This window comes from Ranitomeya variabilis, chromosome 1, assembly GCF_051348905.1.
Source record: "Ranitomeya variabilis isolate aRanVar5 chromosome 1, aRanVar5.hap1, whole genome shotgun sequence".
NCBI lineage: Eukaryota > Metazoa > Chordata > Amphibia > Anura > Dendrobatidae > Ranitomeya > Ranitomeya variabilis.
In genome coordinates, this window is record NC_135232.1 from 1,100,500,998 (window position 1) to 1,100,522,472 (window position 21,475).

A 21,475-nucleotide genomic window follows, 5' to 3' on the forward strand; every position below is an offset into this window, starting at 1 on the left:
TGATTTGGGTTCTAAAATCTACCTGAAAAAAAAAACACTACATCAATCAGTGGGAGATTAATATTGTCCTCAGGGCTTGTGTGCCACTCCTGATCCTGACTCCTGTGCGCGCCATCTCTCACTCAGTGGGCCATAGAAAGCCTATTTATTTTTTTGCTTGATTTGGGTTCTAAAATCTACCTGAAAAAAAAAACACTACATCCATCAGTGGGAGATTAATACTGTCCTCAGGGCTTGTGTGCCACTCCTGATCCTGACTCCTGTGCGCGCCATCTCTCACTCAGTGGGCCATAGAAAGCCTATTTATTTTTTTGCTTGATTTGGTTTCTAAAATCTACCTGAAAAAAAAAACACTACATCCATCAGTGGGAGATTAATACTGTCCTCAGGGCTTCTGTGCCACTCCTGATCCTGACTCCTGTGCGCGCCATCTCTCACTCAGTGGGCCATAGAAAGCCTATTTATTTTTTTGCTTGATTTGGGTTCTAAAATCTACCTGAAAAAAAAAACACTACATCCATCAGTGGGAGATTAATACTGTCCTCAGGGCTTGTGTGCCACTCCTGACTCCTGTGAGCGCCATCTCTCACTCAGTGGGCCATAGAAAGCCTATTTATTTTTTTGCTTGATTTGGGTTCTAAAATCTACCTGAAAAAAAAATCACTACATCCATCAGTGGGAGATTAATACTGTCCTCAGGGCTTGTGTGCCACTCCTGATCCTGACTCCTGTGCGCGCCATCTCTCACTCAGTGGGCCATAGAAAGCCTATTTATTTTTTTGCTTGATTTGGGTTCTAAAATCTACCTGAAAAAAAAACACTACATCCATCAGTGGAAGATTAATACTGTCCTCAGGGCTTGTGTGCCACTCCTGATCCTGACTCCTGTGCGCGCCATCTCTCACTCAGTGGGCCATAGAAAGCCTATTTATTTTTTTGCTTGATTTGGGTTCTAAAATCTACCTGAAAAAAAAAACACTACATCCATCAGTGGGAGATTAATACTGTCCTCAGGGCTTGTGTGCCACTCCTGATCCTGACTCCTGTGAGCGCCATCTCTCACTCAGTGGGCCATAGAAAGCCTATTTATTTTTTTGCTTGATTTGGGTTCTAAAATCTACCTGAAAAAAAAAACACTACATCCATCAGTGGGAGATTAATACTGTCCTCAGGGCTTGTGTGCCACTCTTGATCCTGACTCCTGTGAGCGCCATCTCTCACTCAGTGGGCCATAGAAAGCCTATTTATTTTTTTGCTTGATTTGGGTTCTAAAATCTACCTGAAAAAAAAACACTACATCCATCAGTGGGAGATTAATACTGTCCTCAGGGCTTGTGTGCCACTCCTTATCCTGACTCCTGTGTGTGCCATCTCTCACTCAGTGGGCACTGGGCCATAGAAAGCTTTTTTTTTAATTATTATTATTATTTGGTTTCTAAATTGTCCCTGAAAAAAACAATTTATCTTATTTGGTTTCTAAAGTCTCCCTGAGGGAAAAAAAAAAAATAGGTGGGAGATTAATATTGACATTTGTGTTTGAGTGACATTCCTGCGTGTGTGGCATCTCTGTGATTTGGTGCCACAGAAAACAGAGTGTGTAACATTGTGCCTGATTTTCCTTGTGGTCTCACCAACCTGTTAAGGGATATTGAAATCATACTGAAGTTATAGCGCACCGTGTAAGTTGTTTGACAGCAACAAATAAAGTTACTTTGGTTAAGTTTTTAAAACAATGAGGAAGTCTGGTGCAAGAGGTCGTCGTGGGCGTTCATTGTCAGCTGGTAATGATGGTAGTGGTAGTGGAGCAACAGGTGGTCGTGGGGATAAAAATATTCCACGTAAGTCTGGAGCTGTGGAGCCAGTTTCGTCGTCTGGCTACACAAGGCCTCGAACGCTCTCTTTTCTGGGAGTAGGAAAACCGCTTTTAAAGGCGGAGCAGCAACAGCAAGTTTTGGCTTACATTGCAGACTCAGCCTCTAGCTCTTTTGCCTCCTCTTCTGAAACTGGTAAATGTAAAAGCAGCGCGTCACTTGTGGATGTCCACGGTCAGGGACAAGTCGCTTCCTTGTCCTCTTCAGCAAAAACTACAACAAGAGAGAAGGATGCAGCAGGCGACACAACGGGTTACTCCATGGAGCTCTTTACACATACCGTCCCTGGCTTACAAAGTGAAACACTTAACAGGCCATGCCCATTACAAGTTGATTCTGACATGGAGTGCACTGATGCACAGCCACAGCCAGAGTACTATGCTGCTCCTTTGACTCAGACCACCACATTGCCCTCTCAGGGTACTGATCCACAATCAGACCCTGATGAGACTATGTTGCCCCGCCACGAACGCTATACCACCGACCGACACAGTGACACAGACGAAGTTGCACACGAGCTCGAAGAGGAGTTAATAGATGACCCAGTTATTGACCCCGATTGGCAGCCATTGGGGGAACAGGGTGCAGGCGGCAGTAGTTCAGAAGCGGAGGTGGAGGAGGGGCCACAGCAGGCATCAACATCGCAACAGGTTCCATCTGCCGGGCCCGTATCTGGCCCAAAACGCGTGTCAAAGCCAAAACCTGTTGGAGGACAGCGTGGCCATCCGGTTAAAGCTCAGTCTGCAATCCCTGAAAAGGGATCCGATGCTAGGAAGAGTGCAGTCTGGCATTTTTTTAAACAACATCCAATTGATCAGCGCAAAGTCATCTGTCAAAAATGTTCAACTAGCTTAAGCAGAGGTCAGAATCTGAAAAGTCTCAATACTAGTTGCATGCATAGACACTTAACCACCATGCATTTTCAAGCCTGGACTAACTACCAAACGTCCCTTAAGGTTGTAGCACCCTCGGCCAATGAAGCTAGTCAGCAACGCAACATCCCTTCCGTCACTGTAAGGCCACCATTTTCCGCACCACCGGCAGTATCTGTGCAGGTTTCTTTGCCAGCCAAAAGCACTCAGGGTATCACCAGTTTTGTAGGAGGAAATATTGCATCTAGGTCACCGGCGGAAACAATACCATCTCCAACCGTCTCGCAGTCTGCCATGTCCACCGGCACACCCGCAAGTTCCACGATCTCCATCTCTCCAGTTCAGCTCACACTACATGAGACTCTGGTTAGAAAAAGGAAGTACTTATCCTCGCATCCGCGTACACAGGGTTTTAACGCCCACATAGCTAGACTAATATCGTTAGAGATGATGCCCTACCGGTTAGTTGAAAGCGAAGCTTTCAAAGCCCTGATGGAGTACGCTGAACCACGATACGAGCTACCCAGTCGACACTTTTTTTCCAGAAAAGCCATCCCGGCCCTGCACCAGCATGTTAAACAGCGCATCGTCCATGCACTCAGGCAATCTGTGAGTACAAAGGTGCACCTGACTACAGATGCATGGACCAGTAGGCATGGCCAGGGACGTTATGTGTCCATCACGGCACACTGGGTGAATGTGGTGGATGCAGGGTCCTCAGGGGACATCAATTTCGGGACAGTTGTGCCTAGCCCACGGTCTAGGAAACAGTTGGCTGTAGGCGTTCGCACCCCCTCCTCCTCCTCCTCCTCGTCCTCCTGCAGAAGCTACAGCTCTTCCACAGACCGCAGTCGGCCAACCACTCCATCGGCAGATGACACTGTTGCACACCAGTTGTCCCATTATGGGCCAGCTACTGGCAAGCGTCAGCAGGCTGTATTGGCTATGAAGTGTTTGGGCGACAACAGACACACCGCGGAAGTTCTGTCCGAGTTCTTGCAACAAGAAACGCAGTCGTGGCTGGGCACAGTAGATCTTGAGGCAGGCAAGGTAGTTAGTGATAACGGAAGGAATTTCATGGCTGCCATCTCCCTATTTATATTTTGGGAGTACTGGGACAGACACTCCTTGCAATACTCCTCCACTGACCACCAAGCTGCCTGTGTATCCATGTAACCGATGTAAAACTGCCATGAGCCTATTGTTTGTTATTTTAGGCCTTTGATAGCCTGTCTGCGGTCCCTACTTTAAATACTCTTCCACTGACCACCAAGCTGCCTGTGTATCCATGTAACCGATGTAAAGCTGCCATGAGCCTATTGTTTGTTATTTTAGGCCTTTGATAGCCTGTCTGCGGTCCCTACTTTAAATACTCCTCCACTGACCACCAAGCTGAATGTGTATCCATGTAACCGATGTAAAACAGCCATGAGCCTATTGTTTGTTATTTTAGGCCTTTGATAGCCTGTCTGCGGTCCCTACTTTAAATACTCCTCCATTGACCACCAAGCTGCCTGCCCGTGTATCCATGTAACCGATGTAAAACAGCCATGAGCCTATTGTTTGTTATTTTAGGCCTTTGATAGCCTGTCTGCGGTCCCTACTTTAAATACTCCTCCACTGACCACCAAGCTGCCTGTGTATCCATGTAACCGATGTAAAACTGCCATGAGCCTATTGTTTGTTATTTTAGGCCTTTGATAGCCTGTCTGCGGTCCCTACTTTAAATACTCCTCCACTGACCACCAAGCTGCCTGTGTATCCATGTAACCGATGTAAAACAGCCATGAGCCTATTGTTTGTTATTTTAGGCCTTTGATAGCCTGTCTGCGGTCCCTACTTTAAATACTCCTCCACTGACCACCAAGCTGCCTGCCCGTGTATCCATATAACCGATGTAAAACAGCCATGAGCCTATTGTTTGTTATTTTAGGCCTTTGATAGCCTGTCTGCGGTCCCTACTTTAAATACTCCTCCACTGACCACCAAGCTGCCTGTGTATCCATGTAACCGATGTAAAACTGCCATGAGCCTATTGTTTGTTATTTTAGGCCTTTGATAGCCTGTCTGCGGTCCCTACTTTAAATACTCCTCCACTGACCACCAAGCTGCCTGCCCGTGTATCCATGTAACCGATGTAAAACTGCAGTATTTTGCTTATAAAAAAGAAAATACTGGAGAGATATCAAATGAAGACATTTTAACATTAAAAACAAAAACACATACAACAAAAAACTGGTACAGTACAAAAATTGTCCACCAGCTACAAAAACTTTCTCCTGCAAGTAGTTAACTGAAAGGTTTTTTTCCATTGAAAACACAGATATGGCATCCACCGAGTGTTGTCCTGTCGCGTCTTCTTTATATTATTGCCAAGAAGCTGCAACTGAATAAAGCTGTGCTTCAACCTTCTGTTCCAAATTACGAATTTTAAAAATGAAATTGGCTGTTCCGGCCTATTAAAGGTGTCTGCCCCTGCCTGGTGTTGTCCTCAACTGAATAAAGCTGAGCTTCAACCTTCAGTTCCAAATTACCATTTTTAAAAATGCAATTGGCTGTTCCGGCCTACTAAAGGTGTCTGTCTGCCCCTGCCTGGTGTTGTCCTCAACTGAATAAAGCTGAGCTTCAACCTTCAGTTCCAAATTACCATTTTTAAAAATGCAATTGGCTGTTCCGGCCTACTAAAGGTGTCTGTCTGCCCCTGCCTGGTGTTGTCCTCAACTGAATAAAGCTGAGCTTCTACCTTCTGGCTCTGATTAACTGCTGTTTTTTTAAAAATTGGTGGTTCCGGCCTACTAACGGTGTCTGCCCCTCCCTGGTGTTGCCCTCAACTGAATAAAGCTGAGCTTCTACCTTCTGGCTCTGATTAACTGCTGTTTTTTAAAAAATTGGTGGTTCCGGCCTACTAACGGTGTCTGCCCCTGCCTGGTGTTGTCCTCAACTGAATAAAGCTGAGCTTCTACCTTCTGGCTCTGATTAAGTTTTTTTTTTTTTTTTTTTTTTAATTGCTGGATGGGGCCTAATACCTCTGTTTGCTGCTCCCTGGTGTTTGTCCTCAACTGAATAAAGCTGAGCCTCTACCTTCTGGCTCTGATTAACTGCTGTTTTTTTAAAAATTGGTGGTTCCGGCCTACTAACGGTGTCTGCCCCTCCCTGGTGTTGCCCTCAACTGAATAAAGCTGAGCTTCTACCTTCTGGCTCTGATTAACTGCTGTTTTTTAAAAAATTGGTGGTTCCGGCCTACTAACGGTGTCTGCCCCTGCCTGGTGTTGTCCTCAACTGAATAAAGCTGAGCTTCTACCTTCTGGCTCTGATTAAGTTTTTTTTTTTTTTTTTTAATTGCTGGATGGGGCCTAATACCTCTGTTTGCTGCTCCCTGGTGTTTGTCCTCAACTGAATAAAGCTGAGCTTCTACCTTCTGGCTCTGATTAACTGCTGTTTTTTTAAAAATTGGTGATTCCGGCCTACTAACGGTGTCTGCCCCTCCCTGGTGTTGCCCTCAACTGAATAAAGCTGAGCTTCTACCTTCTGGCTCTGATTAACTGCTGTTTTTTAAAAAATTGGTGATTCCGGCCTAATAACGGTGTGTGCCCCTCCCTGGTGTTGCCCTCAACTGAATAAAGCTGAGCTTCTACCTTCTGGCTCTGATTAACTGCTGTTTTTTTAAAAATTGGTGGTTCCGGCCTACTAACGGTGTCTGCCCCTGCCTGGTGTTGTCCTCAACTGAATAAAGCTGAGCTTCTACCTTCTGGCTCTGATTAACTGCTGTTTTTTAAAAAATTGGTGGTTCCTGCCTACTAACGGTGTCTGCCCCTGCCTGGTGTTGTCCTCAACTGAATAAAGCTGAGCTTCTACCTTCTGGCTCTGATTAACTGCTGTTTTTTAAAAAATTGGTGGTTCCGGCCTACTAACGGTGTCTGCCCCTGCCTGGTGTTGTCCTCAACTGAATAAAGCTGAGCTTCTACCTTCTGGCTTTCGGCCTATACTATCAGATATTAAACTGCATTTGGCCTACTAGTGTGGTTGGGCCCTTGAAACAGTGTCTGCTGCTCTTGGGTTTGCTACTCCACTGAACAAAGCAATGCCACCTGTTTAGTCCTGTTACCAATTTTGAACTGCATTTAGCCTACTTTATTCTTTGGCCCTATATCTGTTTCCTCTTCATCCTGCCCATTGCCCAGCCACTGCTAGATGAGTCTGCTGGTACATTGACCTAGACCACTACATTCCCCTTGCACTCTACACAGCCAGAATCTGACCCTGCTGAAAGTAAGGTTCCCCTTCCCGCATGTTATACCACCTTACACAGGGACAAAGAGGAAGGTGCAGATGAAAGTGCAGGTTCCTTCATCAGGTGGGCGGGGGCATACTCGTTGGCGACGTCACTGGCACAGGGCCCCTCAGAGTACGCAAAAGTGTCGCTGCTGGTGGGAGGCGCCCCCGCCATGCAAACACACCGCCGTACTTTGAGGGGCCCTGTGCCAGTGCCAATGCGAACGAGTGGGCCCCCCCTGCTTGCTCAGGATCACAGCACTTGCAACGTTGAAATACTTACCTTTCCCTGCAACACCGCCGTGACGTAGTCCGCATTTCCTGGGCCCACGAAAAACTTGAGCCAGCCCTACTCCCCCCACAACTTTTGCCAAATGACCCCCAATTCCCTATGCCCAACTATTATTATAAAGTTAATTAAGATTGACAAGCTTCAGAAACAAGAATGGATGTTTTTGGCATTAAAATGGGCACTGTAGGTGTTTTCCTGGCCTCCACTCACTGCCGACTATGCTTCCCCATTGACTTGCATTGGGTTTCGTGTTTCGGTCGATCCCCGACTTTTAGCGATAATCGGCCAACTGCACTCGACTCGACTCTGGACAAAATCGGGTTTCACAAAACCCGACTCGATCTTAAAAAAATGAAAGTCGCTCAACTCTAGTGAAGACGTAATATTCCATCCATGGTCAAATAGGCCCAGGGCACATGGACGGAGTATTACGTCCGATGTCAGAAAGGAGTTAAGGTAATAACATGGACCCTATCCGGACCCCTAATTAAGGTAATAACATGGACCCTATCCGGACCCCTAATTGAGGTAATAACATAGACCCTATCCGGACCCCTAATTAAGGTAATAACATGGACCCTATACGGACCCCTAATTGAGGTAATAACATGGACCCTATACGGACCCCTAATTGAGGTAATAACATGGACCCTATACGGACCCCTAATTGAGGTAATAACATGGACCCTATCCGGACCCCTAACTGAGGTAATAACATGGACCGTATCCGGACCCCTAACTGAGGTAATAACATGGACCGTATCCGGACCCCTAATTGAGGTAATAACATGGACCCTATCCGGACCCCTAATTAAGGTAATAACATGGACCCTATCCGGACCCCTAATTAAGGTAAAAACATGGACCCTATCCGAACCCCTAACAGAGGTAATAACATGGACCCTATCCGGACCCCTAATTGAGGTAATAACATGGACCCTATCCGGACCCCTAACAGAGGTAATAACATGGACCGTATCCGGACCCCTAATTGAGGTAATAACATGGACCCTATCCGGACCCCTAATTGAGGTAATAACATGGACCCTATCCGGACCCCTAATTGAGGTAATAACATGGACCCTATCTGGACCCCTAATTGAGGTAATAACATGGACCCTATCCGGACCCCTAATTGAGGTAATAACATGGACCCTATCGGGACCCCTAATTAAGGTAATAACATGGACCCTATCCGGACCCCTAATTGAGGTAATAACATGGACCCTATCCGGACCCCTAATTGAGGTAATAACATGGACCCTATCCGGACCCCTAATTGAGGTAATAACATGGACCCTATCCGGACCCCTAATTGAGGTAATAACATGGACCCTATCCGGACCCCTAATTGAGGTAATAACATGGACCCTATCCGGACCCCTAATTGAGGTAATAACATGGACCCTATCCGGACCCCTAATTAAGGTAAAAACATGGACCCTATCCGGACCCCTAATTGAGGTAATAACATGGATCCTATCCGGACCCCTAACTAAGGTAATAACATGGACCCTATCCGGACCCCTAACTGAGGTAATAACATGGACCGTATCCGGACCCCTAATTGAGGTAATAACATGGACCCTATCCGGACCCCTAATTGAGGTAATAACATGGACCCTATCCGGACTCCTAATTGAGGTAATAACATGGACCCTATCCGGACCCCTAATTGAGGTAATAACATGGACCCTATCCGGACCCCTAATTGAGGTAATAACATGGACCCTATCCGGACCCCTAATTAAGGTAAAAACATGGACCCTATCCGGACCCCTAATTGAGGTAATAACATGGATCCTATCCGGACCCCTAACTAAGGTAATAACATGGACCCTATCCGGACCCCTAACTGAGGTAATAACATGGACCGTATCCGGACCCCTAATTGAGGTAATAACATGGACCCTATCCAGACCCCTAATTGAGGTAATAACATGGACCCTATCCGGACCCCTAATTGAGGTAATAACATGGACCCTATCCGGATCCCTAATTGAGGTAATAACATGGACCCTATCCGGACCCCTAATTAAGGTAATAACATGGACCCTATCCGGACCCCTAATTAAGGTAAAAACATGGACCCTATCCGGACCCCTAATTGAGGTAATAACATGGACCCTATACGGACCCCTAATTGAGGTAATAACATGGACCCTATCCGGACCCCTAATTTAGGTAATAACATGGACCCTATCCGGACCCCTAATTAAGGTAATAACATGGACCCTATCCGGACCCCTAATTGAGGTAATAACATGGACCCTATCCGGACCCCTAATTGAGGTAATAACATGGACCCTATCCGGACCCCTAATTGAGGTAATAACATGGACCCTATCCGGACCCCTAATTGAGGTAATAACATGGACCCTATCCGGACCCCTAATTAAGGTAATAACATGGACCCTATCCGGACCCCTAATTAAGGTAAAAACATGGACCCTATCCGGACCCCTAATTGAGGTAATAACATGGACCCTATCCGGACCCCTAACAGAGGTAATAACATGGACCGTATCCGGACCCCTAATTGAGGTAATAACATGGACCCTATCCGGACCCCTAATTGAGGTAATAACATGGACCCTATCCGGACCCCTAATTGAGGTAATAACATGGACCCTATCTGGACCCCTAATTGAGGTAATAACATGGACCCTATCCGGACCCCTAATTGAGGTAATAACATGGACCCTATCGGGACCCCTAATTAAGGTAATAACATGGACCCTATCTGGACCCCTAATTGAGGTAATAACATGGACCCTATCCGGACCCCTAATTGAGGTAATAACATGGACCCTATCGGGACCCCTAATTAAGGTAATAACATGGACCCTATCCGGACCCCTAATTGAGGTAATAACATGGACCCTATCCGGACCCCTAATTGAGGTAATAACATGGACCCTATCCGGACCCCTAATTAAGGTAATAACATGGACCCTATCCGGACCCCTAATTGAGGTAATAACATGGACCCTATCCGGACCCCTAATTGAGGTAATAACAGGGACCCTATACGGACCCCTAATTGAGGTAATAACATGGACCCTATCCGGACCCCTAATTTAGGTAATAACATGGACCCTATCCGGACCCCTAATTAAGGTAATAACATGGACCCTATCCGGACCCCTAATTGAGGTAATAACATGGACCCTATCTGGACCCCTAATTGAGGTAATAACATGGACCCTATACGGACCCCTAATTGAGGTAATAACATGGACCCTATCCGGACCCCTAATTTAGGTAATAACATGGACCCTATCCGGACCCCTAATTGAGGTAATAACATGGACCCTATCCGGACCCCTAATTTAGGTAATAACATGGACCCTATCCTCATGGATATAACCAATTATTGTGAAGGACTTCTTCATGCGTTTCCATTCAGACTGGGCTGACATTACCGTACTGGTTTTCTTATCTAGTTTTCCCATTAGATCCATGTGTTGTAAGTTCTTACAAATCTAATAATATGAATCTTAACTGCGTACATTCTCTAAATTAATCATGAATATATTTCTATAATCATGTAGTATATTAGCTAGAATTATAATAAATGGCTGTTAATGCACAATATCAGCCCCAATTGTCTGCAAGTTAACAGCGTAATTATATACATTAAGCATGCTCTTATACAGGTAGTTACTGTATATAATGACCTATTATACTACATATCATTATCAAGAACAGTCACATTAATGTAATGCATATTGATAAATCTCGGCTTTTCATATTATTTCACACATAGTAGTTAATCATACGGAAACTTTGCTTTTTTAACTGCTTTTCTCCATTTCCCATACATTATGGAAACACAATGTATTAGTTATATGAGCTGCATTGCTTTTTTTGGACGGCCCATAATCATGCTCTCCACTCGAGTGAGCTTAAAAAAGTGACTATAGGTGCCACAAAAAAAATGTGCATGGATGTTGGTCTCTTAAAACCCTATGCGACAAGAGAAAGGCCCCCAAAACCATTCCCCGTCTCTCCGAGCCAGAAGACCACAGTGAGGATCAGGGACAGGTAGTCTCCCTTAGCCAAAGCCATGGGAGCCTCAGTCTCGCTCCCAGCATCTGCCCAGGATTTCACCCAGGCAAGAGCTAGGAGCCATCAACTGTTGCTTCCCCTCCTGAAAGAGGAGAGACAGGGGACAGGGGGGAGTGGAGCCTGATGGCCACACACTCCCCCTAGAGTGGGTGTGAATAAGGAATAAGACATGGCTTAAAGGGAATCAGTAAGATCAATCTGCACATAAGAGCCTTCAGGTCTTTGAATGTCAAATCCATTGACACCTTTATATCTTCTAACTGTTGTTGCATTCCTGAGTAATTAGCATTTAATAAGGAGCAAAGTTGTTATGGACCTGGTGGTTAGGAGCACCTGGAATGACCTGATAGTCAAAACTGCAAAATAGAGCGAGCTCTGGGAAGTGGGAGCTCTGCTGACCGCAGCCCTAATCCTATTATCACACACACTAGAATTAGCCGTGGATCATACCTGACTCTGCCTAGACGACTCTTCACAGCCTGAGAGGTAACTACCCCTAAAGAGAAATATAGCCTCACCTTGCCTCAGAGAAATTCCCCAAAGGAAAAGGGCAGCCCCCCACATATATTGACTGTGAGTTAAGAGGAAGGCACAAACACAGGAATGAAACAGGTTTCAGCAAAGGAGGCCAGACTTACTAAATAGACAGAAGATAGATAAAGGGATCTTTGCGGTCAGCACAAAAAAAACTACAAAAAGCCACGCAGAGTGAGCAAAAAAACCCCGCACCGACTCACGGTGCGGTAGGTGCCACTCTGCAACCCAGAGCTTCCAGCTAGCGAGACAATATCATGATAGCCAGCTGGACAGAAACTTAGCAGGTACTCAGAAATATATTCAGCACACAAATGAACAACAAATGAGCTTAGCAGGGACTTAGCTTCTGCTGAAGTAGACAGGTCATCAGGAGATCCAAGTGAGATCTGAACCAGTACTGATACATTGACAGCTGGCATCAAGTAACGACCTGAGCAGAGTTAAATAGAGGAACCAGCCCAGTCCTAAACGATGCAGCTGAGGAAGCCACTTCAAGACCAGCAGCTCCACTTTCAGCCACCAGAGGGAACCCACGGACAGAACTCACAGAAACACCATTCCTGACCACAGGAGGGAGTTCGAGAACAGAGTTCACAACACAAAGTGCTCTGGACTCCACAGAACATTTCCCCAGCTTCTGCCTTCCGCGATTGGTTCCAGCCCATCACCAGCCTCTTAGCTTGATTGATAGCTCACTATCTGATTTAGGCCGGCGTCACACTCGGCGTAAGACAATACGGAACGTATTATACGTCCGTAATACGCATGTAATACACCAAAATTTCCCACAAATCTAGTTCCGTAGTTAATGCGTTGCCTAGGTGTGGTGGCGTATTTTGCGCATGTGCTGTTGCGTGTGTAATCCGTATGTGATCCGTATGGCGTATTTTTCACGCAGCATCACAAAATGGACATTTAACGGTTTTCAGGCCTGCTAATCATTTAAATCATCATTAACAACACTATTTAAGCCCTCTACAACAGGTGGAACCCTCCCATCTGCCCTATTTGTTCTGGAGCTTCTTTTGGCTGTGTTGCTTTCACCTTACAAACATGTCTGACCATGTGTATTTAAGCACAACTCAGCGGGTGTTACTTCACTGGGTGTTGTCACGTCGCTTTGGCCAGCCATATCCGGTCAATGTTGATCCGCGAAGGAGGAGACAAAGATTGTGGGTGCATCCTCTATTGACCCAACGCCAGAGTAAAGGACATTTTCAGAGGCTATATTCAGCTTTGAGGTCACATCCTGACAAGTTTTACCTGTATAGTCGCATGACCATCAGGACTTTTGATATCTTCTTGGAGATCTTACGTCCTGGGATCACCTATCAGGACACAAGGATGAGAAAAGCCATCTCTGCTGAGGAGCGTCTGCTCCTAACCTTACGGTATGTATTCAACATTCTCACATACTGTATGTTGATGATATATTTTTTATGTGTTGTCTTCTAGTAGGTTTATGTAAGTTTAGGTTGACATTATGGCACAAGCACATGAACAAAACTGTGGTTAATGTTGTATTAAAGTAACCATGGGAACTGTACATTTTTATATTGCACATAATGTCTTTGTAAATATACTATACACTTGTGCTTCTTCATGTTTTCTTTGGACTCATGTTTAATACCTTTTTTTTTTTTTTTTTTTGTCTTTCAGCTTCCTGTCCACAGGCTTGTCCTATGCGGGACTACACTTGGAGTTCCTTATTGGGCGTTCGACAATTTCAGGCATTATTCGGACAACCTGTTTCCAAATATGGGAGAAACTTCATGAAGTTGTTATGCCTGAGCCCAAACAGGAGGATTGGCTACAAATCGCCAGTGGTTTCCAGAACACTTGTGACTTCCCTAACTGCATTGGAGCCGTGGATGGGAAACATATTAGGGTGCGTAAGCCGCCAAACTCTGGTTCCCAATTCTACAATTATAAGCAGTTTTTCTCTGTAGTTCTGTTAGCAGTTGCTGATAGTAACTACAGGTTTATAATTGTAGACATTGGGGCCTATGGGCGAACTGGAGACTGTAGGGTCTTCAATTCGTCCATAATGGGTCGGCGGCTACGTGACAACCAGTTAAACCTCCCACCACCACAACAACTCCCAGGATCCAATGCGGAAGCAGTGCCTTTTGTTTTGGTTGGAGATGAGGCTTTCCAACTGTCGAGGCACGTCATGAGGCCTTATCCCAGGCGCAACCTGAACCACCGGCGGAGGGTCTTTAATCTGAGACTTTCCAGGGCGCGGAGACTGGTGGAGTGCACCTTTGGGATTCTTGTTGCCAAATGGCGTGTTCTTCAGTCTGCCATTCAGCTCAGTGAGGCTACAATCAATGAAGTGATCAAAGCCTGTGTTATTTTACCCGCATAAATGATTGTGCATCACCTAATATTGATGATCACCTCATGAACAATGTTATTAGGCCTACCCCATATGTCCCTCCTCTGCGTCGTCCCCTTTCTGGCCTCAAAGTTTGGGATGTATTCACCAATTATTTTTTGAGTCCTCAAGGTGCTATTCCCTGGCAAGAATATGCAATTTGGTATGTTTAATTTTGTATATTTTCAAAGATTTTGATTAACATTTTAAAAAATCTGTCTGTTGTATTTCATTAATTTACATATGTTTCTGCGCCTATCATGTGTGTGTGATGTAATAATGAATTGTCCACAACCAGATGTTGATTTTTAAAAAATTACTTTTTACTTAACTGAAAATTTTTTGGGTGGTTATTGTTTTGTCATAACCTTTTTTGTTAAATATTTTTTCTGGACACATTTTTTTGTGGCAATATAACAATACATCAGCAGCATTACAAAGTGCTATGTCAGCACAAACAACCTCAAGATTGTATAAAGAAAAAAAAAAATGTTAAAACAAATTTAAAAAACAAAATTAAAATTAAAATCACAAGTCTTGGTAGGTAGGTGGTGGAGATGTGGATTGCTCAGGGTCCTCATCAGGTGGCCTTTGTAGGCCCAATTGTCCTGCACCCTGTGAGGATGTGGTAGTGGCTGTAGGAACATTATGCATGGTATGATGCTGGGCAGTTGGCATATTTTGGTAAGGATTTTGAGGTAACCCCTGATGTTGCTGACCATATGGCCGCCTGGAATTATACCCCAAACCAAAATGGCCGTATTGTCCAAACCCAGGTTGGGACCAGCCTCCAGCACTGGGTGTGGACAAGTGGGCATATTGGGATGGTTGAGGATATCCGGCCATATGGTACTGATGTTGCCATGGTGGGTTGGGTGTGTTGGGGCATGCATGCCTTGTAATCTCTGAGGCCGCAGGATATTTTGAGGTGACATCTGCCACTGTTCAATAATCTCCATAAGTTGGTATGGGTTATTTGGGGGGGTGCATGCATCAATAAGGATCTGAAAGCACCCTCTCACACGAAGCCTCAACTCACGCTCTATGGGCCTTAAATACCGGGCAAGGCTCCTTGTAAAGCCCTCCTCCCCATCATCCTCACGAACCCTTGCCAGATAGTTCATCACCCCAGCATCAACGTTTCTCCTGCTTTGGAGGAGCTCTCTCCTGCGCCGAGCACGCTGTGAAAAGACTGCAGCCTGTGGTGAGCGCTCCAGGGCAACAGTAGGGCTGCTGCTGTTTCCAGGGTCATCCTGGCTAGGTGGTGGTGGTGGTGCTGCTGATGATGATGCAGATGACAACTGTGGGGCCTCTTGCTGTTGTTCTGGCTCTGCTGGAGCTGGCTGGCCAGATGAGGAGGATCCTGGAGGGATGGAGCCTGAGGGAGCAGAAGATGGACCAGCCACCTCTTCTCCTTCACCAACTGGGTCTATGACCAATTCAAGGTCAGACCCTGTCTCCCTGTCAGTGAGGTTGGACTGTGTTCTGTAAAGAAACGTTTTTTTGAGTACAAATGTTAAAATTTAACATTTTTTTTTTTATTAAAAAAAAAAAAGGGGTTGTGATGTTTGTACTTACGGCCTGAGGTCCATGCTGGGGTTCAAAAAAGTGAGCCGGTCAAAATAAACATATTTTTTTTTCTTGGGAGGTGCGCCTGCCCCACTCCTCTCCCGCTGCTGCCTCTCCCTCCTATATTGGTCGCGGATGCTCCGCCATCTGGTTGTAACATCACCCACTGAAACAACAAATATTACACACATTGATTAGCCCATTATGCAGAGTGGTCACACAAGGTGTAATTGACTACACATATTGTACTGTAGCATAGGAATATGCATTTGTAGAATACATTTATTAGTTAATTTGAAAACATAAGACAATTCTAAAGTAAGGCCACAAGGACAGAGTCCGCTACCCTCTATCCCAGAAAGAACAATTACTGGAAAACAATGTTATTAAGGGACATCTGTTACAAACATTAGTGAATTCCGTTTATCATGTCCAACACCATGTACGTACTGGTGTGCTTTCAATTAATTTCTGTATTCATTAATAAATTCATGTTTACAAATTCAAAGTAGTAAGGTCCTGCTGTTTAACAAGAACATTAAATTTCAAACATGAGTGTACTTACTTATTTGTCGCTGTGCCTCACGTGGCTGCTGCTCATAATGTGGGAAGAGGGACCCACACACACTCCTCCATGCTGCATCTTTTTGGGCCCTGTTGGCATAGTTGGGATCCCTCTGATCCCAGATAACAGGCCTTTCTTGCACCAATATGATGAGGAGATCAACATTTATGATGTGTGCCATCTTGAAGATCTCACTCCGTGGAGGCGTGCAGCAAACTTCCGGGTTCACTGTCTGGCTTTTTCAGCTAATTAGCATGTCTCACCTGCCTGATTGAGGCCTTTGGACATTTCCGGACATCTGCCAGTGAGTAGCGTATTTCTCGCAAGTCACACGCATGGTCCGTATGCATTCCGTATTTTACGATCCCCCATAGACTTTCATTGGCGTATTATTTGCGCAATACGCTGACAAACGCAGCATGCTGCGATTTTGTACGGCCGTAGAAAGCCGTATAATACGGATCCGTAATATACGGCTGATAGGACCAGACCCATTGAGAATAATTGTGCCGTTTGTTTGGCGAGTTTTACGGATGTATTTCCTGCGCTCTTACATCCGTAAAACTCGCTAGTGTGACACCGGCCTTATTCCCCTGACATCACATAGACATTGAGCCATCATTCAAGCCCAGGAGGCTGGTGCTGGGCGGGGAAACAACCTGGGGAGGCAGAAGCTGGGGAAATCTTCTATGGCGTCAAGAGCACTTTGCATCTAATTTGCATATGACTTAAAATGCTAATTACTCAGGAATGCAACAACAGATAGAAGATATAAAGGTGTCAATTAATTTAGCTTTGAAAGACCTGCATGCCCATAAAAGCAGTGTACATTTAAGCAATGTAGAACATTTACAGAGCTAAAAATGAATAACTGACACCACTTACTGATGACTTGCACGTAGATGATGGCGTCATCATGTCCAGCCACGTTCTCCGCTTTGACAGACACCTTGTATATTCCCGGACTCTCATATCGGTGGCGGATGGGTTCTCCCGTCAGTGTAAGATTCACATAAATAGCCTTGAACCCGTCTCCCAAATCTACTTGATATTTAGTGTTTAAAATATCTCCCTGGAAGAAAAATGCAAAATATTTCACTATTAGAAATGGAGGTCAATGTAAAGGTGGAATTTCAGGGCTGAGATATAATCAACTGAAGTTACCAGCCCAAAGCCTGAGGCTGCACCACTGAGAAGTTCTGATGACAGCATATTTGGGCCTCACTCAGACACTCATTTTTTTTGTATGAGTGCTATATGTGGTTTTCATGGATAGCACTCGTATCTGTGATAGTTTATGGGGCCATTCACATATCCGTGAATTTTTCAGAAAATCGCGAGGGTCCGAGGGTCTGATCAATTTTACCTCTTGCACAATACGGATATAGTGTTTTACTGTTATTATTATATAGCCCTTTATTGACTTGCACTATTATATGGGTAGTTTGGCTTATTTATTGATACTACTACTACCTCAACCAACTTCCTACAATAAAATTTTAATGGCTTTTCAGAGAATACCAATGTAAGAGAGATTTATTAGACCTGGTGAGGCTGGTATATTTACGGTGTCAGAATGGCTGCCTAATCCTTTTTGTAAGTTTTTTCCTGCCTGATATTCTAATGAACATTCTATGAGTCTGGTTTTAGAATATTATTATCTGGAGAACTGTTGTCACGTAGACAGAGCTGCAGCCAATCAGTGAGGAGAACAGCTTGTGTCATCAACCCGGGCAGAGCCGCTAAGCTAACTGATTGACTGCAGAGTTATCACTGTGACGACAGCGCTGTGGACAAAAACAGACACCAGGAGCGGCGGCGGTGGTGACTCAGTGCTGGACCAGAGGAGGGTAATTAAAACACTGGGTTTATTTTAAAGAAACTGCAGCCACGAAGCAGGGGCTTTTCAAAATCAGAAAAATAATATACAGTGCCTTGCGAAAGAATTCGGCTCCCTGGAACTTTTCAACCTTTTCCCACATATCATGCTTCAAACACAAAGATACCAAATGTAAATTTTTGGTGAAGAATCAACAACAAGTGGAACACAATTGTGAAGTTGAACGATATTTATTGGTTATTTTACATTTTTGTGGAAATTCAAAAACTGAAAAGTTTCAGTGCAGCAAACTCACTCCAGAAGTTCATTGTGGATCTCTGAATGATCCAATGTTGTCATAAATGCCGAATGATGATAAATATAATCCACCTGTGTGTAATCAAGTCTCCGTACAAATGCACCTGCTCTGTGATAGTCTCAGGGTTCTCTTTGAAGCACAGAGAGCATCATGAAGACCAAGGAACACAACAGGCAGGTCCGTGATACTGTTGTGGAGAAGTTTAAAGCCGGATTTGGATACAAAATGATTTCCAAAACTTTAGGGTATGTGCACACGTAGGTGGGATGTCTGCCTATTTTTCCGCACCTGTTTTTGTAAATCTGCAGGTAAACCGCTCTGCAGATTACCTGCGGATTTACTGCGGAATTACCACAGATTTACTGCGGTTTTAGTGCGAATTCCACCTGCGGTTTTAAACCTGCGGATTCCTATTATGGAGCAGGTGTAAACCGCAGCGGAATCCGCACAAAGAATTGACATGCTGCGGAATGTAAACCACTGCAATTCAGCGTGTTTTTTTTCCTCAGCATGTGCACTGCGGATTTTGTTTTCCATAGGTTTACATGGTACTGTAAACTCATGGAAAACAGATGCAGATCCGCAGCATCAAAACCGCTGCGGATCGGCAGCAAAATCCGCAGCGTGTGCACAAACCCTTAAATATCCCAAGGAGCACTGTGCAAGCGATCATATTGAAATGGAAGGAGTATCATACCACTGCAAATCTACCAAGACCCGGCCGTCCCTCTAAACTTTCATCTCAAACAAGGAGAAGACTGATCAGAGATGCAGCCAAGAGGCCCATGATCACTCTGGATGAACTGCAGAGATCTACAGCTGAGGTGGCACAGTCTGTCCATAGGACAACAATCAGTTGTACACTGCACAAATCTGGCCTTTATGGAAGAGAGGCTAGAAGAAAACCATTTCTCAAAGATATCCATAAAAAGTGTCCTTTAAAGTTTGCAACAAGCCACCTGGGAGACACACCAAACATGAGGAAGAAGGTGCTCTGGTCAGATGAACCAAAATCGAACTTGTGGGCAACAATGCCAAACGATATGTTTGGCATAAAGGCAACACAGCTCATCACCCTGAACACACCATCCCCACTGTCAAACATAGTGGTGGCAGCATCATGGTTTGGGCCTGCTTTTCTTCAGCAGGGACAGGGAAGATGGTTAAAATTGATGGAAAGATGGATGGAGCCAAATACAGGACCATTCTTGAAGAAAACCCATTGGAGTCTGCAAAAGACCTGAGACTGGGACGGAGATTTGTCTTCCAACAAGACAATGATCCCAAACATAAAGCAAAATCTACAATGGAATGGTTCACAAATAAACGTATCCAGGTGTTAGAATGGCCAAGTCAAAGTCCAGACCTCAATCCAATTGAGAATCTGTGGAAAGAGCTGAAAACTGCTGTTCACAAACGATCTCCATCAAACCTCACTGAGCTCGAGCTGTTTGCCAAGGAAGAATGGGCAAGAATTTCAGTGTCTCGATGTACAAAACTGATAGAGACAAACCCCAAGCGACTTACAGCTGTAATCGCAGCAAAAGGTGGCGCAACAAAGTATTAAGTTAAAGGGGCCAAATAATATTGCACGCCCCACTTTTCAGTTTTTGATTTTCCACAAAAATGTTAAATAACCAATAAATTTCATTCAACTTCACAATTGTGTTCCACTTGTTGTTCTTCACCAAAAATGTACATTTGGTATCTTTATGTTTGAAGCATGATAATGATATGTGGGAAAAGGTTGAAAAGTTCCAGGGAGCTGAATGCTTTCGCGTGGCACTGTATGTGTAAAGTGTTCAACTTTACTGAATGACTCTATATTAAAAGTTGAGTGACTCTGTAAATCTATTTTTCATTCTTTCAGTACAGTCTTCAAATCCGAAGTTTCCTGATATTCTTTTCCATTCCCAACTAAAGTAGTAGGGATGTGAGTCACAACAAGCAGCGTTATGAATGCAGCTCTTGCCTATTGGGTGTAACTCCACGCAGAAAATAGATGAAGCAAAAATAGAATCAACACATAAGTGTGAATAGGCACAAAAAACACAAAATAAACCAATAAGTCAGGACAGAAAATAATTGCAGATTCTGTACATACATACTGTAATCTAAACCGCATTTTACACCATATAATGACTATGAGGTTACCTGCTCCTGCTGCACGATAAATGTGATGTCCTCTCCCGGCCTCACAGCCATCGAGTCTCCTTTGATGGTGATTCTCAAACCTTTTGGTGCCATTAATGGACACTGATAATGTGCTAGATTTTCCTGCAGGTCGATGCCTCCTTCGCATATATTAGATACGACTTTCCTATACCTGTAATATAACATACAGATGTAGACGAATATACTGTGTATATACATATACTAGCTGGAGCCATAAATGTCTACATAGAGCCCCTCTCTGGAGCACATGGCATGTCTGTTCCTTACGTTCATAGCCCTTTCTATGGTGCCAGGAGGGCTAACACTGACTCTGGGGGCCCACTGTTCAGCTACATACATATATTACATTATCCGAACTTACCATATAATAAACTAGGTAGCTTGTTAAGTGAATAATGAGATGCCGGACTTGTCTGTACATAGAGAATCAAGTGTATTGTGCCAACTACTGCTCATATAGCACTCCTACACAGCGGCCTACCTGGGGATTTATCTTTTCCCCCGCTGGACAGTCCGAGCCTGCGCACCATGAAATGCTGTAGTGGCGCAGCAGAGGAATTAAACACGCAGGAACTCTCAGCGTTCTATTAATTATAATCCTTTGCCCCTGTTTTTCTATTTCTACTTCAAAACGTCATTGTGGAGTGAGAAAACCAACAAAAAACTGCAAGTGACTGATTTTTTAGTATTATTACTCATTGCAAACACTTGATGTCAATTTATCATTATTATCATG

The 21,475-nt window shown here is 44.5% G+C and overlaps 1 protein-coding gene across 3 annotated transcripts in view; it reads right to left on the bottom strand.

The window, feature by feature from the left end:
* Nucleotides 1-21,475, bottom strand: part of SORCS2 (sortilin related VPS10 domain containing receptor 2) — a 1,081,958-nt gene that overhangs the window by 51,899 nt on the left and 1,008,584 nt on the right. For all 3 annotated transcript variants that reach the window (XM_077280087.1, XM_077280089.1, XM_077280090.1), the window contains exons 18-19: nucleotides 20,719-20,890; nucleotides 17,312-17,498 (exon numbers count right to left, since the gene is read on the bottom strand). In XM_077280087.1, the coding sequence (XP_077136202.1) occupies nucleotides 17,312-17,498; nucleotides 20,719-20,890 (359 nt within the window). The remainder of the gene's footprint in view (nucleotides 1-17,311; nucleotides 17,499-20,718; nucleotides 20,891-21,475) is intronic.